The sequence below is a fragment of the Pteropus alecto genome, unplaced genomic scaffold (genome assembly GCF_000325575.1).
Source record: "Pteropus alecto unplaced genomic scaffold, ASM32557v1 scaffold51, whole genome shotgun sequence".
Lineage (NCBI taxonomy): Eukaryota > Metazoa > Chordata > Mammalia > Chiroptera > Pteropodidae > Pteropus > Pteropus alecto.
This window is the reverse complement of record NW_006431922.1, coordinates 2,739,240-2,754,244: the sequence shown is the minus strand read 5'-3', so window position 1 is coordinate 2,754,244 and position 15,005 is coordinate 2,739,240. Positions and strand designations below refer to the sequence as shown.

Sequence of the window (15,005 nt, the reverse complement as noted above, 5' to 3'; positions counted from 1 at the left end):
GGAGCCAGCAAGCCCAGTGGCCAGCTTTGACAGGAGATGAAGCACCACTTGGGGCTGCATCTGAAAACAACACACCCAAAAGGCAAGACTGGGCAGGCACCAGAGCCCTACTAAAATCCTGCTCCATAGAGTAAGCCCTTTACCACCTAGTCCTTACAACCAATCAGCCTGAGGGTCAATCCCTCCCACTAACATGCAAACAGCAACCAAGGCTCAACTACAACGGGAGGGCACACAAAATCCATACAAGAAACACATGTGAAGCACCCAGCTCAGGTGACCAGGGAAGACTGTGCCACTGGGCCCCACAGGACACCTACCAAGACTGGGAGACACAGCAGCTCTACCCAGTACATAGAAACAAACACAGGGAGGCAGCCCAAATGGGAATACAATGAAACATATCCCACAAGAAAGAACAGAACAAAGCTCCAAAAAAAGAAGTAAACAAAATGGACACAAGCAATCTACCAGACACAGAGTTCAAATCACTAGTCATAAGGATGCTCAATGAAATTAGTGAGAACTTCAACAAGAGATAGTAAACATAAAAATGGAGATAGAAAATATAAAAAAGAACCAGTCATAAATGAAGAATACAATAACTCAAATGATGGACACATTAGAGGGAATCAGCAATTTGGATGATAAGGTAGCAGAAAACACCCAACCAACAAAAGCAGCAACAACAACAACAAAAAAAAATGAGGCTAGTTTAAGGGGCTTCTGGAACAACATCAAGCATCACAACATTCGCATCATAGGGATACCAGGAGAACAGAGAGCAAAGAAACCTGAAAATGTATTTGAAGAAAAAATGACAGAAAACATCCCTAATCTGATGAAGGAAAAAGACATACAAGCTCATGAAATGCAGAGTCCCAAATAAGATGAACTCAAAGAGGCCAACAAGACATATCTTAATTAAAATGCCAAAGGTTAAAGACAAAGGGAATCTTAAAAGCAGCAAAAGAAAAGCAATTAGTTACCTACAAGGGAGCTCCCATAAGATTGTCAGCTGATTTTGCAGGCCAGAAGGGATTGGCACAAAATATTCAAAGTGATGAAAAGCAAGGATCTACAACCAAGATCACTCACCAAAGCTATCATTCAGAATCAAAGGACAGATAAAGAGCTTCCCAGACAAGAAAAAGCTACAGGAGTTCATCACCATCAAACCAGTATTACAAGAAATGTTAGAAGGACTTCTTTAAGAAGAAAAAGAAAAAAGATGTGAATACAATGGCAATAACTATATATCTAGCAACAATTACTTTAAATGTAAATGAATTAAATGCTCCAATCAAAACACAGAGTGGATGAATTGGATAAGAAATCAAGACCCTTACATATGCTAGCTATATGAGACTCACTTCAGATTAAAAGACACACACAGACTAAAGGCTGACAGATAGAAAAAGATGTTTCACGGAAATAGAAACAAAAAAGCTGGGGTAGCAATACTTATACCAGACAAAATAGACTTTAAAACAAAGGCTATAACAGAGACAAAGAAGAACCCAGTAATCCCCACTTTTGTGGATTTATCCAAAGAAACCCAAAACACGATTTTGAAGGGACATATGCATCCATATGTTCTCTGCAGCATTATTTACAATGGTCAGAATATGAAGGCTACCTGGATGTCCATCAATGGATGAATGGATAAAAAAGAAGTGGTACATTTACACAACAGACTATTACTTAGCCATAAAAAAAATTTTTTTTAAAGAATGAAATCTTATGGCTGTCTGGTTAGCTCAGTTGGTTAGAGCGTGGTGCTTATAAAAAGAATGAAATTTTGCAATGACATGGATGGACCTAGAGGGTATTGAGCTGAGTGGAGTAAGACAAAGAACGACAAATGCCATATGATTTCACTTCCATGCAGAATCTAAAGAACAAAACAAACAAACAAATAAACAGAACAGAAACAAACGCATAGATAGAGAGAAATTTTCATGGTTGCCAGATGGGAGGGGGGTTGGGAGGATGGGTGTTAAAGGGGAAGGGATTAAGAAGTACAAATTGGTAATTACAAAAGTCATGGGGATATAATGCACAGCATAGTCAATAATATTGTAATAACTATCTATGGTGTCAGAGGAGTACTAGATTTATCAGGGTGATCATTTTGTTAAGTTATATAAATGTCTAATCACTGTTGCACACCTAAAACTAATATAATATTGTATGACAACTCTAAATTAAAAAGAAATAATTAAAAAAAGAAACCAAGAGTTTATTAAAAAAATAAAATCCCTCACAAATTTTATTAAAAATTTAAATTATAAAATCCCTCACAAATTTAAAAAAAAACAAGGGCAGAGGACCTGAATACATTTCTCCAAAGAGGACATACGGATGACCAAGAGACATATGAAAAGATGCTCAACATCATTAATCATAATGAAAATGCAAATTAAAACCACAGTGAGGTATCATCTCACACCTGTCAGAATGGCTATCATCAATAAATCAACAAATAACAAGTGCTGGCAAAGATGTGAAGAAAAGGGAATCCTCATACACTGTTGGTGGGAATGTAAATTAGTGCAGTCACTGTGGAAAACAGAATGGAGATTCCTCAAAAAATTAAAAATAGAGCTGCCATACAATTCAGCAATTCTACTTCTGGGTATTTATTTGAAGAGAAAAAAAAACAATAATTTGAAAAGATATATGCACCCAAGTTCACTGCAACATTATTAGAAGTAGCCAAGATATGGAAGTAACCTAGATGTTCATCAATAAGTGAATGGTTAAAGAAGATGTGAGATATACGTACACATACATACAACAGAATATTCAGTAATAAAAAAGAATAAAATCTTGCAATTTACAACAACATAGGTGGACCTAGAGGAAATTATGCTAAGTGTAATAGGTCAGACAGAGAAAGAAAAATACCATATGATTTCACCTATATGTGGACTCTAAAAAAACAAATGAATAAACAAAACAGAACAGAAACAGACCCACATAAAGAACAAGCCGATGGTTGCCAAAGGGGAGGAAGGTGGAAAGACGAAATATTTTTAAATCTGTATTTTTAAAAGAAACTTATTCATGCATAATATTTATCAATACAAAAACAAAAGATATCAGAGTAGTTTTCACAAAGTTTGATCAACAGAACTTCCTAAGATATAAATGGATGTTACCGAAAACGAATTCTATAGTCAAATAGCCTGTGTGAAAGGCTGGATTAAAGAAAGTTAAATAGGTTTCTTTATTGAAAGACTTTTCAGAATTTTAGTATACATTATGCATCATCAATCTCCAGGAGGATGTCTTTCTCAGTTATATTTGATCAGTGAACCCTTTTTTTCTCATTTACAGCTTATTAATCTAAATAAATTTCCTTAAAAGGATTTTTTATGAATAGAAACAGATTTGTTTCTTTCTAAGGTTTCAAAGACGTAAACTCTTAATCAGTGTTTCTCAAATTTAATGTGCATATGAAATTCTTAGAGATCTTATTAAAATGTAGATTCAATTATAAAGTAGGAACTGAAAGAATCTGAAGTTCTGAAAAAGCTCCCAGATGACACCAATGCTCCTTGCTCATAATGCTATGAAAAACAAGGTTCATGAGGAATGCCTTCTGTATTTCCAAACCTCCGGTTGTTCTCAATTCTGCCCACACAACAAAATTGCTTACAATTATTTTTTGAAATAATGATTCCAGTCACTCCCTCACCCTGAACTATGAATCTGCGAGGGAAGTCATTTTTTGAAAGCTCCCCAGATGATTTTATTGTATATTCAGTTTGGGAACTACCAAGAGTTTATCTGGATAACATTTTTAAGGAAATAAGATATGCTACAGTAATAGCTTTTGTCAAACCAATATATTCAGTTAAATGTTTTGGTGGTGCTAGGTAAATCAATGGCTTAAAAACATTTAGTCAGCTTAACTACTTGCTCAAAAGTAAGAACAATAACTAAACAGTTTGGGCTAAAAGAAAACCGTTTAGAGTCAAGTAGTAACACTGTGAACTTTGTCAATACACATTAAATCTGATTATGAAAGTAAGTTTAAAACAAACTTATCAAAGGCCAAATAAACTATGAATATAATTACAGTGACTAAAGAGTTGTGGAATATACATGATTTAAAACCCAACATTAAACATACTAATATGAGGCAACACCTGAATACCGCTATGCCTGTTAATCATTTTCACCCACCCCAAAACATTCTAATCACATAATCTAAAAATTAATATATTTTGATGCTGGAATTTACGCAGATTGTTTCTGAAATGTAAACTATCAAAACCACTAAAAAGCTGATTAAACTCCATACCATTTCACTGTCATCAAAAGTCCCTGATAAATTAATTGCACGAAGGAAAGCACCCTCATAGTTACTATTTTATGGCCTTGAATACATTCTATTAAAATTTTCAAGGTTGATACTATGACTGTGTTCTCAAAACAGCTTCTACACCATTTTGTTTCTAAACGGCTGTAAATAAGAAAGCATTTGTCATATATAATACACATCTATTTTGGCTCCTTAGAAAGCACATTACCTAAATTAATATTAAATACTAAAACAACTTTCACATGCTCAGAAGTCTTTCTTCTTACCTGCCTGTTTGAAAACCAGAATTTCCGTTCATGGTATGCTGACAAATAGAGAGCATACATCATACCACTAGTAACTGCTGCAAGACAGCCAATGAAAATCTTTGCAAAGCGCTGAAATAATACATCTGAAAAAGCATATTAAAAGTAATCAGATGTAGATCAAATATTTATATTTATGCATTTCTATTAAAAGGAAAAGTAATCAAAGGTTAATATATACCCTTCATATGATGTGATGAAAATGGAATTCTAACTCTGTGGTATTCCTCCCCAAAATTTATAATCCTAATCTATTCATGAGAAAAACAGCAAATTCCAATAGAGGGGCATCTTACAATATACTTAACGAGTATTCCTCAAAACTGTGAAGACCCTCAAAAACAAAGAAAGCCTACGAAACTGTCACAGCCAAGAGGAGTCTAAGGAGACATGGCAACTAAATGTAATATATCCTGAATGGGATTCTGGAACAGGAAAAAGAACTTTAGGTAAAAACCAAAAAAATCCGAATAAAATACACACTTCAGTTTAAAATAATGTGTCAATATCGATTCATGAATTTGGAAAACTGTGTGTGAGATGGTAGTAACATGCGGACTGTACTATCTGTTCAATTCTTCTATAAATAAAAAATATTTTTACAATTAAAGCCTATTAATTTAAAAAAGGAATATACTAGCAAATATCTAAAGAAAAAAATACAGGTTCATTCGGAATTACTACTGATATTTTCCTTTATCAAGGAATTTTTTCTTTATTAAAGAATAATTTACATACTATAAACTACAACCATTTGAAGTATACAATTCAATGGCTTTTGATGATTATGTATTTAAAACATCATATACAACTGTTATATATAACTACCTCTTGATGAAATAACATAAAACACATTTGGATTTTCTACACACAGGATGATTTAGTCCTGCTATAGCTATTAAGATTAATAATAAGCATAAGCCTAGGGGCCCAAAGCACAGTGTTCTGTTACCGGATAACTGAAAGTTTGTAAAAATCAACTTGTCAATTTATTAGTTTAGCTAAACTAAAATCTTAGTTATTTTCAAAACATTATTTCATAAATATTAGTTTGCATAGCATATTAGAGACATTAAAGACTAGCTATATTAATATGAACTATATTCAAAATGCTTGAAAAACATTACCTAATAAATTTAGTGTAAGTATGATACAGCTGTTTTAAAATTACTGTTTCCAATAGCATGTGTAAAGCATCCTGGCACATAGTTAGAATTCAGTAAAAAAAACAAATAAGAAAACTCATGTGTGGTGTCAGTTTGGCAAATGTAATTCAAGGCTTCTAAACATGGATCTTTTCCTGTTTTTTTTTCCATTAAGTCTTAGACAGTGGCAAATCAATCCTAATTATTAGGGGCTGTTATAAAAATATATTCAACCAAATCTTATACAGATGGTACCTGATCTATGGCATTTCTACTTACAACTTCTTGACTTTATGATATGCATTCAGTAGAAACTGTACTTCAAATTTTGAATTCTGATCTTTTCCCTAGCTAGTGGTATATGGTATAATACTCTGTGATGCTAGGCAGCAGCAGACAGCCACAGCTCCCAGTCTCGCAAATGATCACAATGGTAAACAACTGACATTCTACCGTGTAGTTTAAATGCATTTTCAACTTAGGATGCTTTCAAATTACGATGGGTTTATCAGGAGGTAACCTCCTTGTAAGTTTAGGAATATCTGTATATAAATGCCTTACCTTAATATCAAATATTTTGTTTCTGAAAATTTTTTATAAAGAGTAAAAGATGGAATTAAGCTATCAGTATTTGACATAAGTAGATATATTTTAGAGAAAATAAAGAAGCTCTGGGCCTCTGGACCTTAATGTTTTTACAGTCTTAAAAAAATTATCATTTTAATTGGAAAACTGAAAAGGATCTGACTTCTAAGTTATGTTAGTCATAAACCAGCCTAATCAGATAAATTCTCTGTGCTCCAGTCCCTTCATTTGTAAAATGCTGATCATGCACAAAAATACATAAATACAGTATCAATGGTATAGGGCACAGTTAAGTAATCTTTAAAGCACAGGAAAAGCTAGTGACACATTAAGAAATGTAGAAGTTGATCTCACAAAAAGTAAAAAATAGTACAAGTACATTAAAAAATATACAATACTTGCCAAAATTTTAAGAGTAGCTATATCTACTGGAATTATGCATGTATTTTATCTTTATTACACTTTTCTCTATTTTCCACATTTTCTGGCCTGAAAATATGTTTTTGTAGTCAGAGTTAAAATACTATTCCATAGTTGTTATATCTGGATTGTTTAATTATATTTTTTATACTCATTTCCCAAGAGTTAAAATACTATTTCATAGTTGTTATATCTGGATTGTTTAATTACATTTTTTATACTCATTTCCCAAATGCTTTAAAAGATTACTCTATTAGTTAGCTTTGTTGTGATAAAAATGTGACCCCAAACTATCAGTGGCTTAAAAAACAAAGGTTTATTTCTCACTCATGTTACTTGTAGGTTTCAGGTAAGCGGTAACTCTCCACTCAATTCCAGACTTCAAATTAGCTCTGGCTCTCCTTGTATCTTCTTCAGAGTTCCAGATTGGGATCAATCCTTACTTGAGACATGTTCTCACGACAGAAGAAAAGAGGAAAACAGGCAAAATCAGCCTCTTACAGCTTCTGGTCAGTAGTAGTACACTGCTACTTCCACTCATATTCCATTGGCCCAGCAAGTCACATTGATAAACCCGACACTGGGGTAGGGAAGTATACCCTGTTTCAGAGGGGTGCTCCAAATCACATAGCAATGGGAAGGAATGCATAATCCACTTTTAGGGAAGAGAGCAAACATTTGGGAAGAAGAAAAGGTTCCAGCAGAATCTGCTTCATTAATCACAAATATTCACTTCCCTCCCAAAAGCAGAACACTCACTCCTCCTCATGAAAGATACCCTAAGAGCAGCTTCCTCAGCTTGCTTCCTGCATATAGAATATAGATTCAAACATCATTTTAAGACCTCGATAGCTGTGTCCTTCTAAATCTAGGCTGGCAGTTCTTTTGACAGTACATCTCTCTCAAAAGCTTAGCTTGCAATTCTCTAGGTATTTACCTAAGAGACATAAAAACAGATGTCCACGAAAGGATTTGTATATGTTCATAGCAGCCTTATTCATAAAAAGTAAATACTGGAAACTGCTCAAATGTCCAACAAAAAAAAGGGATAAACAATTACAGCAACAAAAATGAATCTCAAAATCATTATACCGGATAACATACTGAGCTAAGTGAAAGAATCTAGACACAAAAGCATACTTGTTGTATGATTCCATTTAAATGAAATTCTAGACATGCAAAGTTAATCGATATTGAAAAATATAAGAAGAGTGGTTGTCTTGTGGGGTACAGAGGAAATCTACTGAAAAGAGATACAAAGGAACTTTCTGGGATAATGGAAATGTTCTCTATCTTATTTCAGCTGTATTCAAATGGCTAAACTCATTTATCACCTACAGTCTGTGCATTTTATTGTATGTTAATTATACCTTAATTTAAAATTAAATCACTCATTTTTGCAAAGAATAATTCTGTGGGCTTTTTACTTATTTGATTCCAGTCAGCTCCATATTCCAATAACTATACTCATAATTGTTTTCCTAGATATGCCTCTTTTAAAGATTTAACATGTATTTTGAGCTTATCTAATTTTTGTGGGACCACATTCTTTGTCCTTTTCCCCTAAGTGCTTTGTCCTACTATAAGAACTTACTAGGAACTACCTTAATTCATTTATACACTTTAATAAACTATGTGACAGCCATGCCCTTGATTTGGTTACTGCCCTAAGAATTCACCTTAATCGGCCTTTCTTATTCAAAGTATTTCTCAATTTTAATTTCTGACTAGTTAAAAAAAAAGTTCTCACTTCAACACTGTAAGTCCCAGAAATTTTGGATTTTCTATTTTCCTCTTCATTCCTACTTACAAGTAGGCCAATTCTGTTCTAAACACATCTCTTTCCTGTAATCAAATGCAGCTGATAATCAAGGCACTTTAGTCACATTGTTTTGCAATCTTGTTACCTAAAATAAAAAATTAGTATTAAAATTACAACTATTCACTCAGAAGTTTTATAAACGTTTTGTCAGTCTATGGCCATGCCACCCTGAACGTGCCCAATCTCGTCTGATCTTGGAAGCTAAGCAGGGTTGGGCCTGGTTAGTACTTGGATGGGAGACCATTTCAGAATACTAGGTGATGTAGACACACAAACGTTTTGTCATAGCATAATATAGATTATTTTTCCAGCTTCCAAAAAGTTTTCTTGCTGCTAGTCCCTCAATTAGATCTGGAGATGACCTACTGTCTTTATCTTATTTGAGTAAATATACATAAATGGGTGCTCAACTTTGTATGGGTAGGAAGCAATTTAAGAAAGCTGTTCAGATATGGTTCAGAAGGATAATGGAAATAGAAGGACCTCTACAGGGTGGAGCCAAGAACAATGAACTGGGAAACTACTTCCAAGGAAAACAATTGGGGCCTAATCAAGAAACATTCCCTACCCGTAGGTAAGAAGATCTCTTATTTATCTACTGCAATATCAGAACTGCTATGGACCAGTGGCTGATGTATGTCTCTCACTCTTCCTCTTTCTGAATGAAAGCATTTATTTTGGTTATCCTGTCCCTATCCAACAATGTATAATGAGAAAGGGGGCACGTGCAGAAGTGCAACTGCTTTGCTAAGAAAGGCCTGCTTGCAAGGTAGGCTCTTGGTTGGCATTTGAGACTTGGATTTCAGGAGGGTTCCCACCATTCGCTAACTGACAAGTGGTTTACTCTGCCTTCTTTGTTTGTACAATGTGGTTCATGCTACTGCTTTCCTCCTGGGACACTAGAATTTTGGTAGATGGTAGGCAGAAGTTACATGACCAGCCACCAACAAAAACCCTGTGCAGAGTCACTAATGAGCTTCCCTGGTAGACAAAACTATAAACATCACACTCTGATGCTGAAAGAATTAAGTCCTTCCTGTGTGATGCCATTTGGAGAGGAATCTTGGAAGCTTGTGCCTAGTTTCTTGTAGACTTCAGCCCATAAGCCTTTTCCCTTTGCTGAATTTGTTTTGTATTATTCACTGTAATAAATCATAGCTGTGAATACGATTCTAATTTGACACCCATGAGTCCTTCTAGCTAATTTCAGAAAATGGGGGTGGTCTTGGGGATCCCTGACACAGAGCAGATAACTTCTTTTAATTTATAGGTCTCTGAGTCATAGCTGACCCAGATGTAGATAAAAAGACCTTGGGCTTAAAGACTGATGCCATGATTAGAGATAAGACTGAGTTTCTTCCTTGGTGTAGAGGAGGTAGCAAATATATTTCATCTGAGGGAGAGAAAATTTTTATGACTAAAAAGATGGAATATGGTAGACTGTGATTATTATTCCCAAATATTTTGTCCTTTCCTATAAAAAGATTACTCATCCCTGCCCCCTAGCATGTGACCTGCAATGCTTCCCTGTAGTCAGAGTATACTTCTCCATCCCATTATCTGGATTACTTATATGACTGGGTTGGGCCAACAGAATGAGTATAAGTAACAATGTACCAGTTCAGTAGAAACTTTAAGAGGCCCTGCATGACTGCCTGCTCTCCTGCTCTTTTTCTCGGCCACAAGAAAAACATGTCCCATATAGGGGCTATTCTTTTGTAACACATGAAGTTACACCAGCCAACCTGAAGGCACGATATGTAATGTTAATCAGAAATAAATGTCTGTTGTAAATGAGTGAGATTTAGGGGTCGTTCTACAGCAAAATCTAATGAAAGTAGACTGATATCACACCATGATTAAAAATGTTTATACATTTAAAAAGTTACTATAAAATACACTACATAGCATAACTATTTTTGTAGTAGCACAAAAACTCCAGATCTACCTAACTTACGTTTTGGAGCTCTTTCAGGAACTGGAGTCTCACTGATTTTCTCTTCTTTGGCAGATTCTTTATTTTCTGAAGACTTTGGCTTTTTTCTTTGGCGCAGTTCTATAGCTGACCCTTAAAATATTTGAAAAGTTATTGCAACATGTATCAAATTATTCTGTCTATATCCTGAATTATGAACTTTTATTATACTAAGGCAAAAGTCACACAAAGATCTCTTAGTATAAAGATAACTTTTTTCATAATTAATTTAACACTCCCCTTAAAACTGTCTTTCCTACAAACAAGAAGACAATATAGTTTCCACCTCCAACCTATGCTTGTGCTTTCAGAGTCCTATTGATAAACCAATGAGCTCTTCTCCTGAGCTGATGCTATTTTCAAAATATCCCAGAATAAAGTCTTTTCCAGAATGACTGGGGAACAAAGTGTTATACAATGAATTAGCTTATTAGTCTAGTTATCAGAGTATCAAATACATAATTCATAATTATTTTAATCAAAATATATAATGCATTAATCATAAAACTATAAACAATCCTGAAAGTTCTGCACAATTCCACAGCACTGTAGTATCATTATCATTCAATAGTCATATAGATTTATGTATTATAAAATAGGCTGAACCTATAAATATCCCTATATTTGGAAGATCTCAAAAAATTTCCCAATATTAGACTATCTACCCTTTATATATCCAATAAAAAATGTAATGCAAAAGTACCTTCAAATTAGTAAACTAAATTCCAAACTGAACAGGAATTTACTATATTCAGTCTTTACCTACTTTTCTTCCCTAGAATTAATTATCCTATGAGGTAGGTTTTGCTGTTGTGTAGGTACAGAGTCCTGTTAAGTTTATAAGGTGGTACAAGAATTTATCTCCTCCTTAAAGAAGCAGAGTTTTTTCTTTTCTCTTAGGGATGCCTTTACGCTATGAAATATGAGCCTAACAAGAGGAGTCAAAAAAGGAGAAATGCATCAGCTACTGCTGCTGATCAGTTAAATTGTTCTCTAACTTTACTGTAGAAAATGAATAAATTTTAAAATAGCTTCAAAGCAAATTTATGTTTGCCAAAATATCTTTAAAACTGGCACAGTGAGAAAAAAAATTGTATATGTAGTCAATTGTTTACCATTTCGATACCATCAATTATTGTGTAGTCATGTTACGTAGTGAAGCCACTGAATAATTAGAAAATGACATTAGAAAAGCTATACTGTGAATTTTGAGGAGTTTTTTGCATGCAAATATGGGTCAACTAATAAATACTATTATAGCCCTTCTTCGTGATGCCCTTTTAACATTCTTCTTCTATGGGTTAAAGCAAAAGTTAGAAGCAGTCGACAAGAATGAAGATTTATGTAAAGCCAAATAAAGTCTTCAGATGCAAGTTATTATTTTTAATTTTATCAAAAAAGAATACAAGGAAAAAATATAAGAAGTTTACTTAGTAGTTACACGTGCATGTTAAACACATTAATAGTACTGGATTAAAAAACTTAATTGGATAACTTCAGAAATCAAGTTAACAAATATACTGAAGTAATTAACAAATGTATGTGACCAAAGGGATAGGTAGGTATTTTCATTAGATTCCAAAGGCACACATTTAAGATAAATTGGGAAGAGGATATTAACATAAAAGGTGTTCTTTACAAAAAGCTATCATTTCCTTCTTTAAAAAAATTCTTTATGAGTCACTTTACAGGGACTTAATAAAATGTTCACTGTGCACATAAATGGATTTTAATTATAAAAGTAAAACTTACACAAAACTTTTGCATTTTCCCAAATAATATGAAGCATACAAATCTTAACAGTCATCTCTCACGAATCTATATTAGCAATGATAAAGACCACACAAATAAATACTCTAAAAAGGATCTATAATACTATATTTGCTTAAGTAAGATGCCATACATTTTAAGATACTATTAAGTAAGTTTTACAAGGGGAAAAAACATTACCATACTAAATGCATGCACTGATTTTAAAACATGCCGATTTCAGTGGCACAAAATTGTGGGAGCAAAAAGTACAACTTGGGAAATATAGCATTCATTTTAGCCTATATCTTCAACCTGTTCCTAAAACTAATTCTTTGCCTGTCACCAAGTAACAAATCTGATTGACATAAATTTCACCTTATTTCCTTTATATTGATCTTATAACTTCAACACTGATAAACGATGTCAAGAACCTCTATGTGGATAAGTGACAAAGGCCAAAGCAGTGGAAAAACTGGATTATTAATTCCAATAGGAAAGCTCTAAGATAAAATTCAAGTTTCCTTTCACTATTTTACTTTTTAGCATTGCAAACAACAAAAAAAAAATCAAACAAAATGAAAATGATAACATAGCCTCAAAAACAATCTGCTATTTCTGGTCCAATGATCCTCACAGGAGATAACACAACTACAAACAGGCTTTGCAAATGTCCATCCAGACTACAGATAGTAATTTCCAAGTTAAGTGTTAATACTGCTCTACTCAAGGTTGTCACTTCTTTCTTGGCTCTAACATTTCTTTCAGAAAGCATAAATATGAACACTCTGACTCTCTGTAGCATAAAGGAAGACGTTTTTTGGAAGATGAGATTCCTGAAGAGTATTTACTTAGAAAAAAAGTGGGGTAATGAAGAGGATCCAAGTGAGTGTAAATGATAAGCAAAAATGGATATAGAGAACATGTGGACACAAGTAAAACAGACTATTTAATCTAATTTTAGTACAGTGAATATAAGATAACGTGTGTCTTGAAAAAAAGTATCAAGTACCAAATAAATGTAAAACACTCAGAACAATGCCTGGTACACAGACATGCTTACAAATATCATTATTAGCATTATTATAATAATGAATAAGAAGTTAATTACTCACTGGTTGTTGACAATTATATCCAGCACCTACCACAGTAAGCAGCCAAATTTTTATGGAATTTAAAAATGTGTTGAATTAAATATATTTTAATTAACCTGCAATCCATTATTTGTCTTATATAAGATGCATTTAATTACTCTGGAATATTTGTAATTCTACGACCAAAAATCATTTTTTCATTTTATATCACATAAGTAAAATTTCACAAATATATTCTTAATTGGTTCCACATCATATCTATTTAATTATGTGTAACTACAATCTAAAACAATTTCTCATTTTGTACGATGCAGAATATTAAAGACTTTAAATACCGCAGTGTTAATATTTTTATGCTTTAACTTAAGCATGAAAGTGCTCATAGTAACATACAAGCTACCTTATCAACCTACATCCGTGGATTTACAATTAGTCAGAAAAGGAAAAAATACCAAAAAAATGTCTTAAATAATATACTGCAACCAAAGATAAAACCTAGGCAACATATAGAATTACATTATTCCTTACCAACTACAAACAGTTTTGTTTTTGAAGCTGTTTTTGGGTTGAGTCTCAAATTTAGGTCAGTTTTAACACTGAAAATTCAAGGACGAGAAAGCAAATATGAAGCCAGTGTGAACATAGAGACAGGACAGCAAGTCAGAGAACAGCAAACATTTCTTACAAATGAATTTTTAAAATCGCTTTCCACTGAATTCTTGAAACTCCCTTTGCACTCTTGGTTCATTTAGTAAGGCTTAAATCTCAGTAGATCATATTCAAACTCCACTCAATAGGGTACAAAGGCACGTTTTGCACCAAAATGAAAACTGCTCGGTCAAGCGTCACCGTCAATATATATCTCTTCGTGAAGCTAGTACGGGTATCATAAAGTTATTATGCCGTGAATGTTTCTCAGAATAGCTATCACTAGTTAAGTTACTCTCAACTCCCCAATCTTTCTCTCAATATCTATCATTTTCTATAACTAAATATTGCTGAATGAATTAATTTTCTTGGCACTGGCCCTGCGGGGGCATGGAAAACTTTGTCCACCCGACAAAGTTTTCGTCCTCCAAGCACTCCTGGCCTCCCAATTCCCCCTCAACTACTTACAGGTCTCAGCCGTTTGCCATCTCCCCATACCATATAAGTAAACTTGGCCTTCTTTAGTTTCTGCTCGTTCATCCCCTCCCAATTCACCTTACATGTTAATCTCAAATCCCTGCCTCTTTTGTCCCTTGGCATGCACCTTTTCTAATCTGGGGACTGTTTTTGTTAGTATCCACAGCCTCCTAAAGAGCACACTCGGAAGGAGGCATCTGGTTAAACAACTATCACTTTATAATACGCACTCAGTACCTAAACCTACATCTTCTGAATCAAACTATATCCCTCATCCCCTGAATTACGTGCTCACAGCCCTCCCTCTCAAACACACCTCCCACAGGTGCTGCTCTTCCTACCCGATTCCCAACTCTAAGCTCCACCTTTGTTCCCACTTCCGCCGACAAAACTTTGGTTTCTTCACTCCGCTCCTTCTGAATTTCTCCACAAACCTCCCCACTGCCCTGCTC

At 34.1% G+C, this 15,005-nt stretch overlaps 1 protein-coding gene and 1 pseudogene across 12 annotated transcripts in view; one reads left to right on the top strand and one right to left on the bottom strand.

Moving 5' to 3' along the window:
* DPY19L4 (dpy-19 like 4) overlaps positions 1–15,005 on the bottom strand; it is a 63,516-nt gene that overhangs the window by 48,240 nt on the left and 271 nt on the right. For 3 of the 12 annotated variants that reach the window (XM_025043345.1, XM_025043347.1, XM_025043346.1), the window contains exons 1-3: positions 12,338–12,407; positions 10,568–10,678; positions 4,600–4,724 (exon numbers count right to left, since the gene is read on the bottom strand). In XM_025043345.1, the coding sequence (XP_024899113.1) occupies positions 4,600–4,724; positions 10,568–10,678; positions 12,338–12,392 (291 nt within the window). In that variant the 5' untranslated portion in view covers positions 12,393–12,407. Of the gene's footprint in view, positions 1–4,599; positions 4,725–7,115; positions 8,696–10,558; positions 10,679–12,337; positions 12,408–14,113; positions 14,303–14,544; positions 14,991–15,005 lie in introns of those variants that run through there. The other 9 variants (XM_006906826.3, XM_025043351.1, XM_025043348.1 and 6 more) reach the window with 8 other exon arrangements.
* On the top strand, positions 8,761–8,879 carry LOC112475536 (annotated as a pseudogene).